Source organism: Pleurodeles waltl, chromosome 5 (assembly GCF_031143425.1).
Source record: "Pleurodeles waltl isolate 20211129_DDA chromosome 5, aPleWal1.hap1.20221129, whole genome shotgun sequence".
NCBI classification, from domain to species: Eukaryota; Metazoa; Chordata; class Amphibia; order Caudata; family Salamandridae; genus Pleurodeles; species Pleurodeles waltl.
Window position 1 is genome coordinate 514,962,600 of NC_090444.1, and position 22,843 is coordinate 514,985,442.

General features: G+C 43.3%; 1 protein-coding gene across 1 annotated transcript in view; it reads right to left on the reverse strand.

Annotated features, from left to right (window-relative positions):
* ECT2L (epithelial cell transforming 2 like) overlaps positions 1 to 22,843 on the reverse strand; it is a 502,849-nt gene that overhangs the window by 402,678 nt on the left and 77,328 nt on the right. The window contains exons 2-3 of the mRNA XM_069234316.1: positions 21,129 to 21,383; positions 1,664 to 1,776 (exon numbers count right to left, since the gene is read on the reverse strand). Of these exons, the coding sequence (XP_069090417.1) occupies positions 1,664 to 1,776; positions 21,129 to 21,314 (299 nt within the window). The 5' untranslated portion in view covers positions 21,315 to 21,383. The remainder of the gene's footprint in view (positions 1 to 1,663; positions 1,777 to 21,128; positions 21,384 to 22,843) is intronic.

Here is a 22,843-nt window from a genome sequence, read left to right on the forward strand (position 1 = left end):
GCACAGGAGCTGTGAAAACTAGACATGCACAAATACGTTTGCCTTAAGGGTAGGGAAGAGCTTGAATCAAAGGCAATCTCCCTCACCTATAAAACACAGAACAACAACATGTCAGATACACTGGGTAAACTGAGAGACAGGATGGTGAGGGATGTGGGAGAGACGGATGATGAGGACTGAGAGGCGACCCTGATGCAACCCAGGGAAGTGGCTATTAAGTCCAGTTTGCACCTGATAGAGCTTGAGATATTACATCACATCTGCTATGACAGTGAATGACTACACAAAATAGGGAGAGTGGCATCTCCAGACTGTGTGATATGCAAAGGAGCTAGGAGTACATTTTAGCACACACTCTGGGGCTGCCCAGCTATTCAGGCATATTGGTCAAACGTGGTGCGGGGACTCCCCAACATAAAGGAAGAAGACATTCCTCTCGAGTCCAAGTACATTCTACTCTCTATCCCGACAGATGTGAATGTTCCACAGGCTAAATTCCTCTTTTGTAACCTGGGACTGGTGGTGGATAAAAGAAATGTAGCATGTCACTGGGGGGAGGGGTGGGGTGGCAGAGGTCCCGACCTAGGGGAATGGAAGGTGGTAATGGATCTGTGTGTGGCAGCCAAAAAGACACCTATAACAGAAGGGGATGCTCACGTAATTACTCAGGGTTTGGGGGAGCTGGCTAAAATATTACGACCTAGACCCCACTGAGGATGCAACGGATCCTCCACTTTGATACTGCTCCAAGTCTGTACAGTAATTTAATTTAGGTTATCCATAACTGTTATCCTTTCTTGACTCTGTTGCTTGATCCCATATGCGGAGTCTATATATGTGGATGTTGTGCTGTCCCGCTTCCCTCTGATGTTTTACAAAGATTCCAGGTGCCTGTTAGCACTCTAATTTGCTAATTACCATGATAAAATAAAATAAAAATATATTTAAAATATATATATTTGCCCTGCTGTCTAGTGGGCTTTCTGCCCCCTCTGCAGCAAGCAGATTGGATCAACAGATGGCAATCACTACAAAGCCTATCCCCATTCCAGTACTACAGATATTTTCCAACTGTTTGAATACATGTGGGGTTAATGGCAAGGGGTAAGGTCTTGCTCTCAAGAGGTGGAAGATCAGCTGTAGATAACACAGGGGCAACCCAGGGTGAGTTCTGAAACTTTATTTTCCAAGGTCAGACCCAAAAGTCCTCCAAGTACTGCATAAGAAGATTCCCTGTCATTAGGTTCCCTTCAGAGAACTGAAAGCTGCAGAAACTGTATTCTTAAAGGCCTGCAACGTGCAACATAGAGCGGCACTCAGAAAAATGAGTTAAGAAACAGGAGGCAGCACCACCAAAGGATTAAGAAAAGAATCTTCACTAGGACAAGGATGCGCTCAGTAGCTCACTGGGGCTGCTGAGCTAATATGTATTTATATCAAAGAAGAAAGGGACTGATTTAGGGGATGTCAAGCAGACATGTGGGGTGCACGTTTTGCATGCCATTGGTTTCCTAAGACTGTGTCGCTTTACTCCCTATGTTGCAGTACGCTCCCCTGATGGAATGGGTGTTACAGAGTTCTAGAATACCTGTGATTTATAATGAACATATTCTTTTCAGTAGGTTAATAAAAAAATCCCAAAGTATCTACACAGCATACTTACTTTAGCTGTGATTTGCTGCACCTGGCGAGCACGGCATGCAAAAACAGTTTTCGTTGCTTGTCGGTCCACAGATCAAACCAATGGCTGACTAGGTTAATTCTCTCATTGAAGAGCTGAAAGAAACATTTCAGAACCTGTTATTTTTCTGATAATCAAGTTGTTTCTGAACCCACAACCTCTCCAAAGACAACCTGTCGAGGACAAACTAAGTGTATTTTCAAATAACAATAAATAAAAAGGGGATGAATTACCTAAAGGCAGAGCACAAAGTGAAATGAGCTTCTTCTGTAGTTTCCCTCAACTTTGATGACTAGCAACTACCCACAATGTTTCTATTTTTTAGAGTATATGTGTTAGTATGGACTGTCAAGACGAGAAGGGACTCATTGGCCATAAAGACTCCATTTTAAATGCATAATAATGCTATATTTTTGCAATTTGCTGCTTTAACCAAAATGAACACTGAATGCTTGCTTCCATGTCACTCCTGTACTTACTGTATGTTGAGCGGTGTTCAGTGTATTCATGACATTTTACCAACATGAGGCTTTTTTGAACACAGCATGAACCTGCAGTGTACCACTATCATTTGTAGAAGCGAATATTACCCAACCCTTTACACCAGGCTAAGTAAGAGGAACGGTTACAGGGTCTTACTGTGGCGCATGTCTTTCTACCTCTAATACGCTGGGAAGGTAGCCTACTGATCCTCCACAGTAAAAGCAGCACAGCCCTCGAGAACTCCATAACTGGAGAGTGTGACTGGAGAGTGTGCTTTCCCCCATTTGTGAACTGTGTGTGACATGCTTTACTTGTGCTGTATAGATGGGGGTCCCGGTCAGGTGTGCATAATGCCATGTGGAGGACACAGTGAGGGCTGCACAAAATGGCAGTTCTACTTCCGGCTGTTCCTGCCATTTTTCCAGAAAATGACCACCTACAAATCACTGCTCCTAGAACTGTGTCTAAGAATTCCCAAAGATATGTGTCTGGCATGGTGAATATACATGTCCCTTCTTTGGCAGGTCAAAACTGCCTTGCTAAACCTCAAGAGTACTTTAATGCAGACATAAAACATTCCTTACTATGACAAATTCTCATTTTAAAATGATGTTGATGATAATTAGAAACCTGTAATAAAAATGTCATGTTGATGAAAATATGGCATTAGATACAGGAACACAAATCACAGGAACAAAAGTATATGAAAAGCTTCAGATAAATTTGCACTTAAAAATATCGAAAAATAAGCCACTAAATGGCTTTCCCCAACTAAATTTATCCTGAACCCCTACCGGGTCTCCACTATGCTTATAGAAAGAGAATGAACTTGTTAACCCCTCTTGAACTATTTCACCATTAGGTGATGTACTTTGGGTTACAGGCAGCCCTGCTATATTTCAGTGTGTCAAATTCTAAGACATCTTTATGCATAATCAGACACATATCTTAACAGAGGCTGGGGTCTCTGGCTGCCCTTTCCCAGGAACTCACCATTTAGCACCTGCCACGCTTTTCTTTTCCCGCCTGGCAAACATTAATATGAGGTTGCATATTTATGGTTCTGTAGTGATGGGAATATATGGTATGAGAAAATATGATCCTGAAGATTGTTCTGTGCACCTAGAGCCTTATTAGGGCAAAAACATTCACAATGTAATGCATCAGAATAGTTTATAATAGGGCATGTGGAGCTCCTCTCTTTGGTGGGATATTTCATCCTTTCCTAAGCTTGGGAAACTATGAGAGAGACATTTCACAATACTGGCTTATCTAAAGGGAGGGGTAAAACCATGGCAAAAGTGATATGTGTAACAAGGCTTCTATGTGTATTTAATTTTACATACAATACAGATCTGCGTATACGCTAACATGAACACTTACTGTTTGTGCTGGAGTGTGCGGTGCACGTGCAGGACTAAGAATGCAGGCCAACTTGTTTAAATAGAACAGCTAATAAAATGTATGCAAATTGACATATTTTATTAAACTGAAGTGAACAAACCATTCTCCGATGTCTACATTATTCATGAACGTGGTAGCTGAAATATGGCTACAAGGAGATGACCTTGTGTTTTTTTGGTATTGAAAGAAGGCATAAGAAAAGCTGAGCACGAATATATGTCGGAACAACGCATGCTGGAACAACGCATGCCTGAACCACGAGGTCGGTACAACGACCGCGTTGTTACCACTAATGCCTTTACCACAAATGCCTTAACAACGATTTTTCGTTGTAAAGGCATTCCTGGTAAAGGCATTAGTGATAGGCATGCATGGTTCCAGCATGCGTCCCCTCTTGCCCCACACCCCACCCCTAAAATTTACTGCAACTCCCCGCCCCCTCCCCTAAAACCACGGCAACCCTTGCCCCTAAAACTACCCCAACCCCCCACCTCGTCCCTAAAATTACCACGACCCCCACCCTGCCCCTAAAACAACCCCAACTCCCACCCAATCCCTGAAACCTAAAGTACCCCAACCCCCACCCCTTAAACCTAAAACCACCCCGGCCCCTAAAACTACCCTGAGCCACCCATCCCGCCCCTAAAACCTAAAACCACCCCAACCCCCACCCCTAAAATTACCGCAACCCCTCACCCGCCCCTAAAACCACCCCAAACCCCACCCCTAAAACCTAAACCACACTAATCCCCCACCCCTAAAAACCTAAACCATCCCAATCCCCCACCCCTAAAAACCTAAACCACCCCGACCCCCCACCCCCAAATACTAAAAATACTCGACCCCCACCCCTAAAATTACCGCAACCCCTCACCCTGCCCCTAAAACCTAAAACCACCCCAAACCCCACCCCTAAAACCTAAACCACCCAATCCCCCACCCCTAAAAACCTAAACCACCCCGACCCCCCCACCTCTCCCCTAAAACTAAAAATACCCCTCCCCCCAAACCTAAACCGCCCGACCCCCCACTCCTAAAACTACAAATACCTCAACCCCCCTACCCTCGCCCCTAAAACTAAAAATACCCCCCTCCTCCCTCCCCCGCCCTATACCTAAACTGCCCCCTCCCCTAAAGCTAAAACCCCAACCCCTCACCCTGCCCCTAAAACTAAAAATACCCGACCCCCCACCCCGCCCCTAAAACTAAACCCCCCCGACTCCCAACCCTGCCCCTAAAACTAAAAATACCCCGCCCCTAAAACTAAAACCCCAACCCCCCACCCCGCCCCTAAAACTAAAAATACCCCGATCCACCCACCCCCGCCCCTAAAACTAAAAATACCCCTTCCCTCCCTCCCCTGCCCCTAAACCACTACACCACCCCCCCCCGGAAAACTAAAACCCCGACCCCCAACCCTGCCCCTAAAAATAACAATCCACCGACCCCCTGCCCCTAAAACTAAAACCCCAGCCCCCGGCCCTAAAACTAAAAATAACCCAACCCCCCATCCCTAAAACTAAAACCCAACCCCCACCCGACCCTAAAACTAAAACCCCAAACCCCCACCCCACTTACCTGACTCATCGAGTCGTCCTCCTCAGCCGACTCCCTTGTTCTATGCCTTAACCACGCATGTGTGTTGTTCAGCACATGCATGGCTAAGGCACAAAACAACGAAGTCGTGGTTAAGGAAAGCGTTGTTCCGCTTTCGTTAACCACGACTTAGTTTTTACGGAAACGTCGTTCACGGCGTTTCCCACTAATAAAATGTATGCATAATTGACATATTTTATTAAACTGAAGTGAACAAACCATTCTCTGATGTCTACATTATTCATGAACGTGGTAGCTGAAATATGGCTACAAGGAGATGACCTTGTGTTTTTTTGGTATTGAAAGAAGGCATAAGAAAAGCTGAGCACGAGCCAAACCCTACCCCCTCCACAGAATGCCACTGTATAGAAAGTACCAATATAAGAAAGGTATATAAGTACCAAGTGAGGGCTGAGGGGATGGACATACGTACAGACTGCTGAATGGGATGCTATAATGCAGAGTATGGTCTTCAGGCCTGATGGCACAATAACAAACAGGTTGAGGTTTACACGACTATGCATATTATGAGCACTATCACAATCATGCTATTAGGTACTTGGTTGTAGGTTAGGTAGATTTTAGACTAATAGGGTGGGATGTGTGATTAAATATGATTGTGGTCTATTCAACCTTTGCCCTAACTTGTAGAATAGCTACTGAGTTATTTATATGTACAATCATTCCAATGCACATGGTTTGTAGACAAGTAGTGTATATTGTGGAAAGAATGAGAGAATGAGAGAAAGAGAGAGAGAGAGAGAGAGAGAGAGGTGTGTGTGTGTCGATTTTACATTATGGAGGTGGGCCTCTACACAACACCTGCAAATTAGAGATTCTCTAACACATGTCTCTGACTTCTAACACTTCGACCTACCAGAGCTTAACTCACTGGAAGAGTAAGAGAAACCTGCACGTTATGCTTGTCTCCAAAATGTCAGTTTCCTTTTGGTGTTCGGCAGGACTACCAGATAAGACCCAAATAATTTAGAACTGACACGACAAAAGGAATGGTCAGATATAGGGAGGCATGGTTATAAAATGGAGAGTTGCTTTTGTAACTGTTCTTTTTATACCCTAACAGGCAGTACACCAGTTCCCTGTATAGAACACTAATTGCTGCATTTGATTGTGGCAATTCTACGTGATGGCGTTGGCCAAGATCATCCGTTCCCCTTGACTCAAGATCATCTCCTACGTTGACGATACGCAACTAATGCTCTCCCTCTCCGAAAACCACACCACCCCAGAGACAAATTCAGCAACGCCATGACACACCTCGCCGAATGGATGAGATCCAACTGCTTGAAACAGCACGGACAAAACGGAGGTGATCATCTTCGGAAGGAAACTCTTCCCCTGGGACGACTTCTGGTTGCCATCCACGCTCAGACATCCTCCGACTCCTACGAACCACGCAAGCAACCTTGGCATCATCATTGAAAGCTAACTCACCTTCAAACAGCAGATAAACACAGTGGCCTCCTCCAGCTACCATAATCTCTGCATGCTATGTAAGATTTTCAAATGGATCCCCACAGAAACCAGAAAGACGGTCATCAAAGCCATCATCACGAGCAGACTAGATTACGGAAATGACCTCTACGTCGGACTCCCAGCCCAGCTCCTCCACCGCCTCTAGACCATTCAGAACGCAGCACCAAGACTCATCCTAAGCCTCCAAAAAGGGCCCACATCACCCCCCGCCTCAAAGATCTACACTGGCTGCCAGTGCACAAGAGGTGTAAATTCAAGGTTATCTCCATTGCATACAAAGCCCTTCACAACATCGGACCCAAGCTAATCAACCGCAGACTCTCTTTCCAGCAGCCAACCAGGGAGCTTTGTTCTACAACTCTCGCCCTCGCGCATGTCACAAGAATCTGCAGCAGCAGAGGTCGCTCCTTCTCCTACTTTGTAGCAAAGTTCTGGAACGACCCCCACCTTTGCACAAGGCACACACCCTCCTCGACTTCAGGAAAAAGCTCAAGACATGGCTATTTGAGGAGTAACCACCAACAAACAACAACTGCCGAGAGTGCCTGTGTACCCCCCAGGGTGGTGAGCCACGCTTTACAAATCCACCTTTCGCTGCTAGGCCTCCCGCTCTCCGAACCGCCCACCAACCCCCCTCCAGTGCTGCGCCCTTTTTGGCTGTTTGGGCTAGTTCCCCCTTAGGCCTCCATGATGTTTTGTTTACATACGTTATCCATACCAAATTTGTGTCCTTTTTTCCAACATCCTGGGGATTCTAAAGGTGCACAGTGTTTGTGGATTCCCCTGGAGGGGACTGTGAAAATAGGCAAAAACATTGAAAAATGTAGATTTGTTTTTTTTTTAAATAGGTAAAAAGTGCTCCAGATTAAAGTGTGTGGCTTGTTCTATAAAAATAGCTTCCAAAAACAGTTTGCTGTACTGAAGTCACCACCTTCCCTGCTTTCAGGAACATGCAGAGCTGAATAAAAAAAAAACATTTTGTACCACAATTTTGGCATTTTTCTAAGAGACAGCCTATTTTCCCTATTTTTGTGCTCTCAACCTACTTCCAGTTTGTGGTGAAAACCAGAATGAAACCCATGGGTGATCTAGAAAATCTATAGATTTCAGAAAAGTAAACAAAATACCTAATTCAGCAAGGGGTTATATGTATAGATCCCTCAAGGTTCTCCCAAGAAAAGTAACTGTTGAAATAAAGAAATATTACAGATGAGTAGGAAAAAACGGCATTTAGGACAACATTTTCATATGTAACTATCTGTCACAGTGGCCAATTGAAAAAGGAAATATACCATTACGCTCGTTAAACCCCTCTGGTTGCAGGATATATAGGGTTTGTAGTTTCTCCAAGAACCCAAGGTACCCAGTGCAACAACTGAGCTGCACCGTGCAATGGTATTTCATTGAGTACCAAGTACATAGGCAGAATGAAAAATGGCTATTAAGGAAACTTAAGTATTTCTGAAATGGGCACAAGTTGTAGAACTTAGGAGCAGAGGTTACTTCTACATGTTTGAATTTGTGGGTAACCCTACTAGCGTATGATTTGGAGGGTAGAGACGAAAGCTGATTGGTATTAAAAAGTGTTCTACTATCCTATGATCCTACATGTCTCCTGATAAAAATGGTACCTCACTTGAGCAAACATGATTATAACACAGGGTAGATTCACATGGAGCTGGGGCAGCTGCGTAGGAGCTCCTGTCCTGCTCCGCAGCTGAATCGTCAGACAACGCAGAGGGGGATAGTGCAAGGATGAGAAGGTCACGCTGTGATGCAGCCCGAGTTGCTGCAAGAACCAAGAGGCCCAGCATGGGGGCCGTGCACAAGTAAGGAGGAGAGAGACGTGTCACACTGTAACCCAGACCTCATCGGGCGATTGACTTTCTAGCAGGAGAGGAGGGACTCGCTGCGGTTAGAGGCAAATCCGGAAGCTGGCTCGCCAGAACGAAAGGAGAGGAGAGGCGAGCTGCATTGCACTGCAGACCGCTGTGAGATCTGCAGATTGATCCGACCTGACTGACAAGGTGTTTGGCGTGCCAAAGGAAGAAGAGAGGCTTGGCAAGAGAGAGGCAAGCCCAATGCACATAAGGCAGAGGAGAGATGCGCTGCGGAGAGGAGAGGCCCGGTAGGAGGGAGACCAGGCCAATGCCCACAGAGGAAAGACGTGCCCAGCTTGGACCATTGTGGCATGTGGGCCGATTATCATGAAGCCGAAGGTGGCACAGGAAAAAGGAAGGGTAATCCAACCCGCTTTGAGGGAAGAACTGAAAAGGAACGGTAGGAGGGATAAGGCCCAGAGGGTTTAGTAGGGGGTGGGAAGAAGACCAACTACATAGACTGGTGCCACACAACTGGAGGAAGCTCTTCCCTTACCCGTGTTGTTCTTCTGGGTGGTTCACGATCCCCGCCCCGCTCCTCAAAGGAACGCAAAAAAGAAAAACATCAGTGATATATAAGCAATGGACTGGCGCTGAACTTTTAATTTCAGGTATCAGCAAGTGTGGCATTAAAATGTTTGATTGGCGGGCAGGTGTGCTGGGTGGCCACAGAGGCGGCCTGTGTATCCACGGGTGCGGCTTGTGGCCCCCGGGTGCCTCTGCAGCGCAGAGGAGATTGGAAGCTGCCTTCCCGATTCGACAATGAAAAGGTCCCCACGAGATTCACAAATTAAGGGCCTTGCTACAGCTACGTTTGGTAAATCGTTATGCAATTCGAGGAATAACCACCCAATGGTCCCTGATAAAATGTTAAGTGCAGGTCAAGATATAAGAGCACCTCCCCAGTTGACCAGCCGCCTGGTTCTATTTCTCTGCTGGCTTCTAGCTCGACTCCTCTAATACCGGTATTGAAAAATGGTAGTCTGGAAGCAGTGCAGGATGTGGAGTATACTGAACTGGCTACTGATAGCCAAGGGGGGGGGCGGCAACTTGGGAATCTGGCTAAATATGACAACCCCAGGCAAGAACCTTTTCACCCAAAGCACAAATGTGGACTAAGTCCTGACACCAGTGTCACTCAGGTGAATGGAACTGGGTGCGTGCATTTATATCCATTGTTTAGTACCCGGAGAGGTAAGGAACTGAAGGAAACCCTGAAGGCAACTCAGTCAAATGATATGATGGCAAAAGTCCGTCCGGATCGATACACTCTAATGCTCACCCAAGACAGCTCCCAGCCCAGCTCTCAACCTCCCACTTCAAGCGGTTTGGTGCTGACCGCATCACCCAATGGTTCTATGAACTCTAGGGACAACGGGCCTCCACGCAGGAGGTCAGAAATACAGCTGTTCCTCTATGGTTCGATCAGGAGAACCCCCAGCTAGACCATCAACCCCAGGTGGAAAAAGTAAAAGGGGGAACGTAGACACCCCAACAGAAAGACTGCTTTTTCAAATTTTGAGTGAGCTGAAAACCTTACAACTTTCTCAGGAAGAGGCAAATCGAAAGACTGAAGCACAGCTAAACTTGATAAGTAACAATATGCAGCAATTGAGTACTCATATCAAAGAGGGGGAGCAACGAGTTTCAGACTTGGAAGATGGGGCACACATCTGAAACATCAGTCGCGAAATGTCAATCAGAATTAATTGACTTGCAGACTCGGATAGATGATGTGGAAAATCGGTCACTTAGATCTAACTTGAAGTTCACTGGGGTGCCAGAAGGTCTGGAAAACAGCCAAACAACTATTAAACTTATTACAGACCTTCCTGAATCAGTAGATAAGAACCTTCCTATAATGCAAGCTCATAGAGTACCAGCAGTGCAGTCTCCTAAGGCAAAATATCCTTGACCAATTTTGGTGAAATCTGGGGATTATCGTATTCTTACCCAGGCAATAAAAGCCAAAGCATACCAGATTCCTAGCGACTTTACTTTCAAAATGTTTTCAAATATGTCTGCCTTAGCTGCACGGAGGAGGCGTGAACTTAAGGAACTGATGGCCTGACTTTCAAAAAGCAGGTACCCCTGCCAGGTCCGTGCAACAATCAAAACGTAAAGTCTTTTTTAAGGGTTGGTCAAATGTACTCCAATCGGTTGATGCAGCCAAAACCTTTTTGCACTCAATTAGAAATGTAAACAGGAGATTGGGGTAGCAGAACAAGTAGCCATGGATATCATGTATATGAAAGATCAGGCAGTACACATGTAGCACAGAGCATCACAAATAACCTATTACTAACACAACTCTGTTGTTCCTGACAATTAGGATGCCATGTCAAGGCACCTTTTTGGGATTAGTGGGGGTTGGAGGGGTGGTAGGCTGGAGCAGGGTCATGTGGGGGTAGGAAGTGGCCCCCTTAGTGCCCAGGAGGGAGGGCCCCAGGTGTAGGTCATGAAAGGAAAGATGGGAAGGGGTAAAAATGAGATCCCAAAGACTATAAAAGTAATGTGTACTGTTACTGGTATAGGTTGAATCACGGGAGAGGAGCTAAGGAGACTTTGAGAATCTCAAAACAAGATTGTTTGGGGAAAGGTTTGAATCAGCCATCGTTCTTGGAATATGCTTCTCTGACCAGTCTGCTTGAATGGCGGGCTTACATTTTTTATTAAAAGTAGTCTCTTGGAATATTATTGGCCTAAATACCAGGAAGAAGGGGGGCACTGAAGCATGGGTAAAAACAGAAAACCCCTCAGTAATTTTATTGTAAGAGACTCATGTTTAAGCCAAAAAACTGAAGGAATTTGCCATGTTTAAAAACTGAGCGGACTATAAGGGGCTCTCAGTGGCACAAGCAGCTAATAGGGGCACTGCAGTCTTTTTGGCTAAGGGGCTTGGGGCCGAAGTGCTTGACTTCATTAGCAATAAAGTTGGGCGCTGGTGTTACAAGTCCCAGGTGAAATTATTATTTGGGGGGGAGGAGACTTTAATTTTCTTCAAGATCCATATATAGATTCCTCAGTGAAAGGGAAGAAATAATGAAAACCCAGGGTGGCAAATCTTCCAAAATTGTTTAAGATTGCTGACATTATGAGATCCCTGGAGGAGCGTTTTGCCAACTAAAAGAGATTATACATGCCTCTCCAGCCGATTCATTGTCTCAGAATGATTTTTTTTGCTGACTAAAACATTGAACTTTAAAGGCCAGCAGTCACTCCACAGTGGCCTCTCAGACCATGCAATACTTTCTTTGGAAGTACTGGTGGAAAGGGATATGCTCCAGCCAAGAAGGTGGACATTTAATATAAAACACCTTCAAGAGGTCCAGGTCTGCAATAAGGAGATAAGAGAATTCCTTAATATAAATCACGACTGGGACCCCCCCCAGCATTTTATGGGACTCATTAAAAGCATATATTAGAGGGATGGTGATTGCAAAGGATGCTGCTAATAGGCATATTAATAGACAACAAGCCCAGGCTTTAGAAGAGGAAGTGCATAAGAGATTAGATAAATAACTTAAGCATCCCACAAGTATGCATAAAAAACAATTGGATCAGGGTAAGCAGGCATTCGCTGATCAGTATCTTAGCAAGTCCGAGGGGATACACCAGGCTTACAAGCAAAGAATTTATGAGGAAAGTAACTTCAAGGGCAGATTTTTAGCTTGGCAAGTACATGACCAGGTGGCTACTAATATGATCCATGCATTGAAGTGCTCAAACACGGGGGTAAGATATATAGATCATAGGAAAATGGGAGAAGTTATGCTAGAACATTATAGGCGAATATACAGTCAGAACCAAGTAGTCAACTCGGTAGCTACTAGGGATTTCCTAGCTAGGTTAGACATCCCTATGTTGTCCAAGGAAGATAAGTATGTTATATCATGCCCGTTCACTAAATCAGACCTTGTGGAGGTAATCAAAAACCTCCTGAATGGTATGGTTTGCTGCCCCAACAGCCTCCCAGTGGAATTTTTAAAAACTTTTAGTGATGTGCTTATGACTTTTCTTTTGCTCGTAATCAATAATATGCTAAAGGGGGGCACTATATCGAACTCTTTTCGTGCAGGAAATGTAGTTAGTTTTTTAAAAAGGATAAAGATAAGGAAGATCCAAACTCATACCAACCTATTATGCTCTTAAACACTGACTATAAGATTGCAATGAAGCTTCTGGCTAATCGTCTCAATTCGGTAGTTGCCAAATTGGTTCATCATGATCAGAAATGGTTTATATCTGTACGTCAACTAGCAACTAATACACATTTTCTGGCAGAGGCATTAGATACTGTGCCATTAACAATATACCGCTATCATTCTTTTACTGGATGCAGAAAAAGCCTTTGATCTGGTGGTATAGGACACGTTGTTTGATATAGTAGCTAAATTCAGGGTGCCAGCCCAGATCTCGGGGTTGGTACAAAGGATGTATCAACATACGGAAGCAAACATAATAATTAACTCTGCAAACTACAAGTCTGTCGGGGCACTCTTCAGGGATGTCCCCTTTCACCTATACTGTTCGCTTTGTTCATTGAACCATTGGCCATCGCCATTGGACAAAATGAATTGATTTGCCACCCCCACCCGCCCCCCAAATGAGCAGATGGGAAAGATTAATGTGTATGCTGATGATATTATCTTATTACTTGATAATAACAGAAGTTCCCAGGAGAAATCTTTTGAAATATGTGCTCTCTTTGAGCAAATGGGGGGAATAAGGTAAATAAAAAGAAAACAGAAATTATTCTTTGTGGGTGCTCCCCTAGTAGATTACTTCTGGAATTGATGCTCTGCATGAACTCTCGACCTAAGAGATACCTGGGGGTTAGATTTTCGTCAAACATTGAAGATCTTTATGATCTCAACTTTGCACCCCTGCTTCACAGAACTCAGGCATTATTAGCCCAGTGGGGGATCATTTCCCCTAACTATATTAGGGAGGGTCACCTTGAATAAAATGGCAATTTTGCTGCTGTTTCATTTTTTTATTCGCAGCCATCCCGTGCGTACTTACCTACCACTTTTTTAAGAAGCTGGATTCATTATTCATATTGTTTATTTGTCACAATAAAACTCCTCGCGGCACTATGCACTTTATATACGGATTTGGAAAAGGGTGGACTAGCCCTTCCTAATATCCAAGACTACTATTTCACATTTTTTGCACAATATATGGCTAAATTTAAGGTAGCATCGCCCAACGGCGGCTTATTCTCACAAGATTTTGGGGAATTAACATACAGGGAGCACAGCATAAGGGATGCTGTACAACTTGTGAAATCCCCAAAGAAAGTTTGTTCTAAGTTTTTGAGGTGGTTCTTTAGAAAGAAATCAGACTTTTTTCGGAGGTACGCGATCCTATTTGTGAACACCTTCACCGCCATGTCCAAATTAATCTTGAAATCTGGCTCTTGACTTACCTTGGATATAATTAGGAAGTGGGAATATGCCGGTTTTGGGAAAGTGGTAGATTTTTTGGCTGGTAACAAATGGGAAGCCATGGCGAATGTAGAGGTAGCTGTGCAAGGCGACATTATGCTAATGGGATCTTACAGAATCATGCTTAAGAGTCTAGCCGATTTAGACTGTGATCAAATACGGGATACTCAAAAGATAGTAAAGGAACTGGCAGACCCCTCAGGGGATAGATGAGCAGGCGAGTGGAGAAGGCTGCTTTTAGAGCTGAAGGGCCCAGATCTCTTCTTAAAAGCAACTAGCAAATGGGAGCGACATAAAAGGGCGAAAATTAACAAAGGATTTGTGGGAGAAAATCTATTGGTTACATTTCAGGATAATAAGAGTAGCTAACTGGCGTAGAATGCTTTAATTTTTTTTAGCAAATGGCTCCTCTATCGTACTCCACAATTTTTAGCCCAGGTCCACCCAAACTGGTCGACCCGCTGTTTTCAATGTCACGCTATGGCTATAGCTAACTGGACATAAATGATTAGTGGATGTAGGCTCATTCAGGAGTTTTGGAGCAAGGTATTCAGGTTTTTAGAAATAGCCCTACAGATTTAAATAGCCCCTACTGTGTGGTTGCTGGTCTTGGGATATGACCCCGGGAGGAAATTGGCGCCCAGAAGGGTAAAACTAATCTATATTGCCATGGCTGTGGCTAGATCCCTCCTACTACAAAATTGATGCACTTCAAAGATTCCCACTATTGAGGAATGGCTAAATAAAATGGAACAGGAGTGGATGTATGCAAAGAGAGCTGAAGGGATTACGAGATTCTTTCAAATTTGGGGAAGTTTTAGGTGCCAAAAGAAGACACCAAAATAACCTAGGAGCCCAAGGGACGGTTGGGTTAGCACAGGAGAAATGTCAGTATTAATTTGATGAATTGGGCTCGTGCTGTTTTGAAATGGTATTATATAATTCCTTCTCTTTGAGTGTGATATGAATTGTATGCTGTGATTTTTTTGGGATCTCAAATTAAAAATATATTTTTTTTAAATGGTACCTCACTTGTGTGGGTAGGCCTAGTACCCGTGAGAAGAAACAACCCAAAATGCAACATGGACGCTGCACATTTGTCCTCTAAAAACTGGCCCTCTTTTCCAATGTGATAACCCTAGATCTTAAACCCTAGATTTTGGACCCTAGCTCAGTCGGCATCTAAGCACACCTAGCCAACCTGTACATTTTTTTAAAACTAGACACCTAGGGGTATCCAGGGTAGGCTGACTTGTGAGGCTGGCACCACATTTTTCCCCCAGAATCCCCTGCAAACCTCAAACATTGACTAAAAATACACATTTGCCTTACATTTCTATTTTGAAAAGTTCTGGAATCTGAGGGGAACCACAAACTTCCTTTCACCCGGCATTCCCCCAAGTCTCCTGATAAAAATGGTACTTCACTTATGTGGGAAGACCTAGTGCCCGCAACAGGAAACGGCCCAAAACATAACATGGACACAGCACATTTTTCCACCAAAAACTGACAATCTTTTTCTGTTTTCACAGAAATAGAGGGAAAATGTGTGTCTTCAGGCAAAGTTGGAAGTTTGCAGAAAATGGTGTAAGGTGCATGTGAATCACATCACGCTTGACTCTCCCAGATGTCTAGTTTTCAAAAGTGTCAGGGTCTGGTATGTTTTTCCAGGTGCTAGCTTACCCAAGCCCCAAAAGTTCAGCCATTCATTATTGTAAATGGGACAATATTGGAAGTTAGCCAAGCTCTCCTGGCCCATATGAAAAATCAACTCCCAAATTAGTCAAATGTCCTTTTGCCTGCCATTGAGATGAGATGCTTTGGTCCCCTTGGTGTGGGGTCTTAACCATGCCCTAGTGGTGGGCAGTCCAGCCTCATTATTGTTTTTTAATTCCCTGGCATCTAGAGGGTTGTCTACCCCCTCCACCCCCCCTCTCCCAGGGATGAGGGTGCGGATCAGGAGTAATTACCCCCATCTGCCCCACAGGGGGGCAGAAAGTCTTTGTTTCCATTTATTTGGCCTGCAAGTATGGCCATGCCCATGGTGGGCAATACCCACCCCTCTTTTTCCACTGGTGTCTAGAGGATTTTCTGCCCCCCCCACCAACACCTGGGGGCCAAATGGGGGTACTAACTCCCACCTACCCCCCAGGGGAGGTAGAAAGACTGTAATTTTTTGGGAGGAGTGGGGGCACTGCCATGCCCATTCTGGGCCGCCATCTCCCCTACACTAACAACACAAATAGTCCCTAGTGTCTAGTGGGCTCTCTGCAGACTTGGCAAGGTTTCTATTATTGCCTGAAAAATCTGGTTATCTAAAACTGACTTTTTTAGCCAGATTGCCAAATAGACTTGCTAACAAGATCTGAATGGACAAGCTAGCCAGACGAAGATGGAAGTAACTGGTGTTACACAGTAGAAGGTGTGGCTTTGCAGTTCCCAGCTTTGAGCAATAGAACTTTGCATTTTAGGCTCAATACGCATTGGGTTGAATAGCTCAGACTTGAGCCAACACTTGATGCACTAGCAATGACTGATTCTGGTAAGAAGAGGTCTCTGGAACTCAGATCAGGGATTTTCTTTTTGAAAAGAAAAATGAAGGGTCAGATGTATCATATCATTATTTCCAATTCCGATTACCTAATTATGATTTTTTGCGAATCGCAATTAAGTAATCGCTATTAGATTGTATGAAACTCCAGAAGTTTCATATTGCGATTCGCAAGGGCTCACAAATGGACCTACCTCATTAATATTCATGAGGTAGGTCGCAATTTGCGACCCATTGTGAATGGCTACAATCATAGGGATCGTGGCCTGCTGGGCTCAGCAGACCACCGTGTCTGTGATTGCTTTTCAATAAAACTTTTTTTTTTTTTTTTTAAATGCAGAAATGAAAAGATTCCTTTTCATTTTTTGAACAGTAGGCAGTAGTCCATGGGACCACTGCCTGCTCTTAAAAAATATTTTCGCATGCATTCACAAATGGGACCCCTTCCCCTTTGTGAATGGGTTACCACCAATTTGAAATTGGTGGTAACTGCGATTGTTTTGCGACCACGTTCATGGTAACAAAACAATCATACATACCTCTGCGATTCGGTATTAGGAAGGGATGCCTTTGACACGCCCCTTCCCAATACCGAATCGGTATGTAGTCTCAAAAGCAAGATGCGATTTGGTAACAAGGTACCAAATTACAAATTGGATTTGTTACACACTAAAATGCAGTTTTTGCAATCGCAAACGGACCTTTCTGCCGTTTGCAGGCGCAAAACACTTTGAAACATCTGGCCCGAAATTCTCGGTGCTATAGGGCCGAATCCTGCTGATGCAGCTCAGAAGCAGAGACTGAAATGCATTGACAAGAACCGCATATCACTGCGGTTCCTGGCAGTGTTTTTATAAATGACCGCCTGCCTGGCAGTCATGTATAAATCTGGTGGGTGGTCCTTCCACAAGGGCAATGGAAAAATTCACTCCATTGCCCTGGTGGACCCAGTGGCAGTCCCAAGGGCTTAAATCAGGCCCTAAGTGTACACTCCCTAATGCTGCCTACACAACGTAACCTAGGCAATTTGTGAGTTCTGTGAAAAAGGAGAGTGTAGACTGGCATTTAAACAATATGCCACTTCAATGCATAAATGTTCTACCACTATAGATCACTCAACAGCAGTATGGGACAGTAGAGACGTCCCATCTGACCAATGATCTTTGATATCAACAAACAAAAGAGTTTTCCCTGATTTATTATAAACTTTTACAGTTGACTGTAATTCATCAAATATAAGACCAAACGCCAGTAAAAGATTTTCAAAGGCACATCTGATCATTCCAGCGGAAGTGGTGCACCAGCGGTTGATTTTGAATTACTGGCATTGCCGTAAGCTTTGTATGTTGAGAAGATATTCTATTTAGAGACCATTTCTTTGCATTATTCATCATAACAAAATCAGTTCTTAACAGGTCCTTGAGGGTTAGCTAAAAAAGAGAGCTTCTACGGCATGGCCATCTTCCAAAATAGATGATATAGTTTAGAGACCTGGCTTACTTCAGTGCTACTGCCAGGCCAAAAGCTATTTGGGTTAAATGTTATTTGCTAGATGTGGGTTACACAAGAAACCTAGAGTTGTATGCAGTGGGTTCTTAGTGATACGGTTTTAGGTTTCACTGCATGAAGTTATGTTGTCTACATGTCAAAGTACTGCACGTAATCATCAAGTTTGTGTCACATATTCTGCATTGTAGCATCTGTAATTTGGTGTTTGTACTTTGTATGGTGAGGTTTTGATACATTTTAGGGACAAAGGGGGCGAACAGGATCATCTATGTAATATGGCGATTGTGTATATTGTAGGGGTTTCTTCAGCTTTTTTTGTTAAAAAAAGAACAATAACATTTAAAAAAACTTAGCTGAAGCTACTGGTAAATACATGGAACTTTTAGACTGCTAAGAAATAGAAGGAAATGCAAAATGACAATAGGCGCGCTTCATAAACTCAATGAGGAGAGTTACAGTAGAGAAACATATTAATTTCTGTGTATCTGTTTCAACACATGCTGTTCAGAGCCAAGATGTCTAAGATTTTAGATACAGGTCCCTTTCCCAGACCAGTGAAAGACAAAGGAAATTATCTATGTGTTTTTTGGAATGCTTGCATTGAAATAGCCCTGGTTAAAAGGTGGGTTTATGGTAAAGTATTGTTTTAAGATGTGAAACACTATAGCTATTATGTACGTTTAGACAAGTATGTTCTTTTCTCTAAGAAATGATATAACTATTTTTAGGTGAGTACAGCAGTATAGCAGATAAGCCAGCACTGGCAAAAAAAACAGTGCCGGTATATTGAGTGGAAGGTTACAGCAACTACTGGCAATGGAAGAGCATGTTTTAAATCAAGACCACTAGGAAACTAGGAATACCGTAAAGATAATGATAACAGTGGATTTTCTTTTCATCAAAATGAAGCCATACTGTATAGCATATTTTCTACTTCGAACAAAGTATACATTCCAATCATAAGTCAATAATGACTTGATAGCCTTTGGATCTCAATTATTTATTTGTGTCTTACATGGAATTGCATCATTAAGGAGAAAGCAGAAATAGCTCAGATGGGAAAGTATATTAAGCAAGTGTTGATAGACTTACTGAAGCTCCCAAGCCCTGGTACCCCTGGAGGGCTGCATGTGCATCACAAAGAATTTAGTCCCCCTCCTTGGTCCTTTGCTCCAACACCCCACCTCTGCAGCTATTCTGCAAAACTAGTGCTGCTTCAAGCCCACAATGCACAGCAACACCATTACAGTATTAACATCAGCATTGGGGCGGTCCTGATGGATACAGAGATGTTGTTCCAGGTCAAAGGTCTGCTGTTTGATTTATCTTTTTTTACCATTCTTAGTCTGCAGTCTGAAGGTGTACTGGCTGCGGGTGTGCCGAGAACCACCAGAAATGGTGAGCAACTCTGCAAGAGAAGCGGGGCTGCTGGTCGTGGTGGCTTTGTAAATAAATGCAGCTGTTTTTGAAGCTTGTGCAGGCCAGAAAGGCGAGCAAATTAATTCCCATCATGATGAAAAGGGTAATGTGATCATATTTCTTGAGGCCCTGGATGAGACGTGCTGTGATGTATAGGATGTCATTAAGTGGAGTAAGTGTGGAGTGGGAGGAAATGAAACAGGGAATCACCACAATCCAGAGGCAAGTCAGAGGGCCTCAAGAGAGCTGGTACCAGGCCATCATTGTTTGTCTGTTAATGTGTTGCCTGTGGGTGAGGTTAGTGCCAGGATCAAATCCAAGTGACTTGGCATTCGGTGAAAGTTAGGGTTCAAAGACATCAAGTTTCATAAGTGGATAGAAATAATGCTCCTGCATCACAAACTCTCTATATGATGACTCCTGTGTTTTCTCTCTCTAGCTACTAGGCTACTAGTGGTCCATAGAGGGTCTAGCAGTTGAAAACAAAGCGAACACCCACAGTGTCACCCACAGTGTCTCATTTTACCAAGCACTTGTGTAGGGGCCAACAGAACTTTGTGGTTTGTAAATGTTTAAAGTAACAGATTGATATTGTGCACATTACCTTTAACATATTTTGTGATACTGTATGTTAATTGGCCATGTGATATACTGAAACCAATAAAATATGTATAAAAAAAAAATCAGATACTTGTAGTTCACTCATCTGGCAGTTTACAAGAAAGATGGCTATGCTAGGGCAACTGAGTAAATCATTTGTGATGAGATGGAAAGAAAAATAAATAAACTGGTGGGGAAGGGCTGTTATATGTCGGCCGGGAAAGCTGTAGATTTTCTGACATGTCTTCTTTGTTGGGGCACTGGAGCAATATAGGTGGAATTTGGTTATGCCAAGTTTAGCTTTTCGAGGAAACACACATTATCAACCTTGCAGGTGTAGGGGAGAGTTCTCCCTCCTGTCCTAGGCGCCTAGCTGTTACCGAAGAGTAATGCTTCTACTATGGCCATATTGGACAGCAATGCTTCGGTAACGGCTAGGCACCCAGGAGAGCAGAGAGTACTCTCCCCTTAGTCCACGAGGATGATACGCCTGGCATACAAACTTACATATATACAAGTGTTGATCTTGGAATACCTTTCTTATAAGGTTGAGATAACTACCTATTGGTTGGATATCATGAATCTCTCCTAATAACAATTAGCCCTGAAGAAGTCCGCTGCTATTCATGCGGCACTGACGAAACACGTGTTGGTGTTGATTTGCGTATTGAAACTTATGGAGCTTCTTATGTGAACTATGAATAAGAAGAAGTTAATTTGGAGAAATTGACTGAGATGCTGAAATCACATGGAATTTCCCTTAAATGTTGGAGAAGAAGAATTAAAGCTGGAACTGCTCCGTATGAACATTATATGGTCCAAATAATGTTTGCTTGAAGTTATCAAAAGTATTATAATTATTTGAGGAAATTAGGGTGGTTTTACTCCCTTCTTGAGCACCAACTGCTATTATTGCTGTCCTCACACTTCATATCACAGTTGGAACTTAGTGAGAGCGCCATTATTCCTAACCACCTGTTTGAACTCAGGTGTATGTGCACTTACTAACCTCAGTACCTGGAATAACATTGAATAAACTGAGTTATGCATATTCAGACCTGCTTATTGAATGATTGGTTAGCGATGGGTGTCCAAGCACTAAACTTAGTGTGGTCGCCAACACTGGTCTGGTTGATGATAGATGGGTCATTTATAATCATCTCTGATTCTCCAGTGGACAAGCCCATGCTCTCCAGCTGCCATCGTTTCACACTGTGCAGGTTTGGTCTGGTGCTATCAGCCATGGTCCCAGAGTTCTTGGCTGCTTCTGCTGATGAAAGGCTCCTTACACTGGAGACATTCAGGAAAGACACCTAAAAACAGGTAAGTTACACCATGTAAAATTTAACGTCTATAACCTTTGGCCAACAAAGTAAGCATTGACATAAGTAACTAGACACAACAATTGGGTTGCTGAAATTTCATCATGTCATGGTACCAAAGTCATACATTTGGAAAAGCAATCACACCCATATACACCTTACAACAGGGCTCTTCAATAGGTGGCTTGGGAGCACAGTGCCTAATTCAGATGGTCTAGTATGGCCATATTGAAGAAGATCAATTCGCAACTCAAAAACAAGATTTTCAGAGGGTGTTTTAACCCAAAATATGATAGAAAACCAAGTATTTTGTGAAATTTAAATGCTGATGTTTGAAAACCAAAATGATTGAAAATCCAAAACATTTAAGCTGAAGCCAGGAATACCAGCCTAAGCAAGTTCTATGATTTGAATTTCAAGAAAATAAACAAAAACAAGTATACAACAAACAATTATACAAATGATAAGATATTTTAATTCACAAATAAATACAGAAACATAGAAATTTAAATTTCAGTAGGAAGATTGGATCGGTTGCTAATTTGGTTTTCAATTCTAAAAGACAGTGATATGTTGAACTCTAGCAAATCACTTTGTTTTTATTGCTCCTAAGGCATGCTCTATTTTTGTCACACCTTCGATTAAGAAAATCTGCTGTCCATACTATATTGTGTTTGCTGCAGTTGGGCTGATCCAATGAATCAAGCTAAGGACACCAACTAATCTTTTAGCCTAAAATTTCAAATTCCTTTAACATTCGTTGTAACATTTTCAGTTTTACAGTTTGTTTCTTTGCACTTTAGTAATCTGCTAATAATATTTAATATTCTATTCTGAGGCCCCTGGGAGTCCCTCAGTAGGCATCGGGGACCCCCAGGAGCCCGTGGACCACAGGTTAAGAATATCTTCTGTGCATCATGCAAAATAGTCCATTCCACCACAATTCAGTTGTTCATGTAAAACACCCTGAGTGAGCTTAGCAAAATGTTGCAAATCACCATATGATAGTGGCCTGAGCATGCCCAGTAGCCTTCTATACAACAGTACAGCTGGCAGTTATTAATGAACTTAATGAATGACTATCTGATACCAGAACAGATCCACTTGATGGGGAAAAGATCCAACACATTTTTATGTGGATGGGGGAGGGTGGAGAGATACCACAGGGTATTGCTCCATCTACAATGACCGTCCTCACAATTTAGAAGGTAACCAATTGTGAAACAGGCTGGCAGAAGAGGCTCTCAGCATAGACACCATTATGTATGAGTTTTGCTTCAAGGTTTCACAGCATGGAACACATGGGAATCTCCATGGTAGGAGTCAAAATTTCCGAAATGGGCATGAAAGCGTTTTACCAACCTGCAGGAAGAATTCTGATGATTTAAAATACAAATCTTCTATTACCTACAAATCAGACCCACAGTCACTCAATAGCTGAATGCAATAGA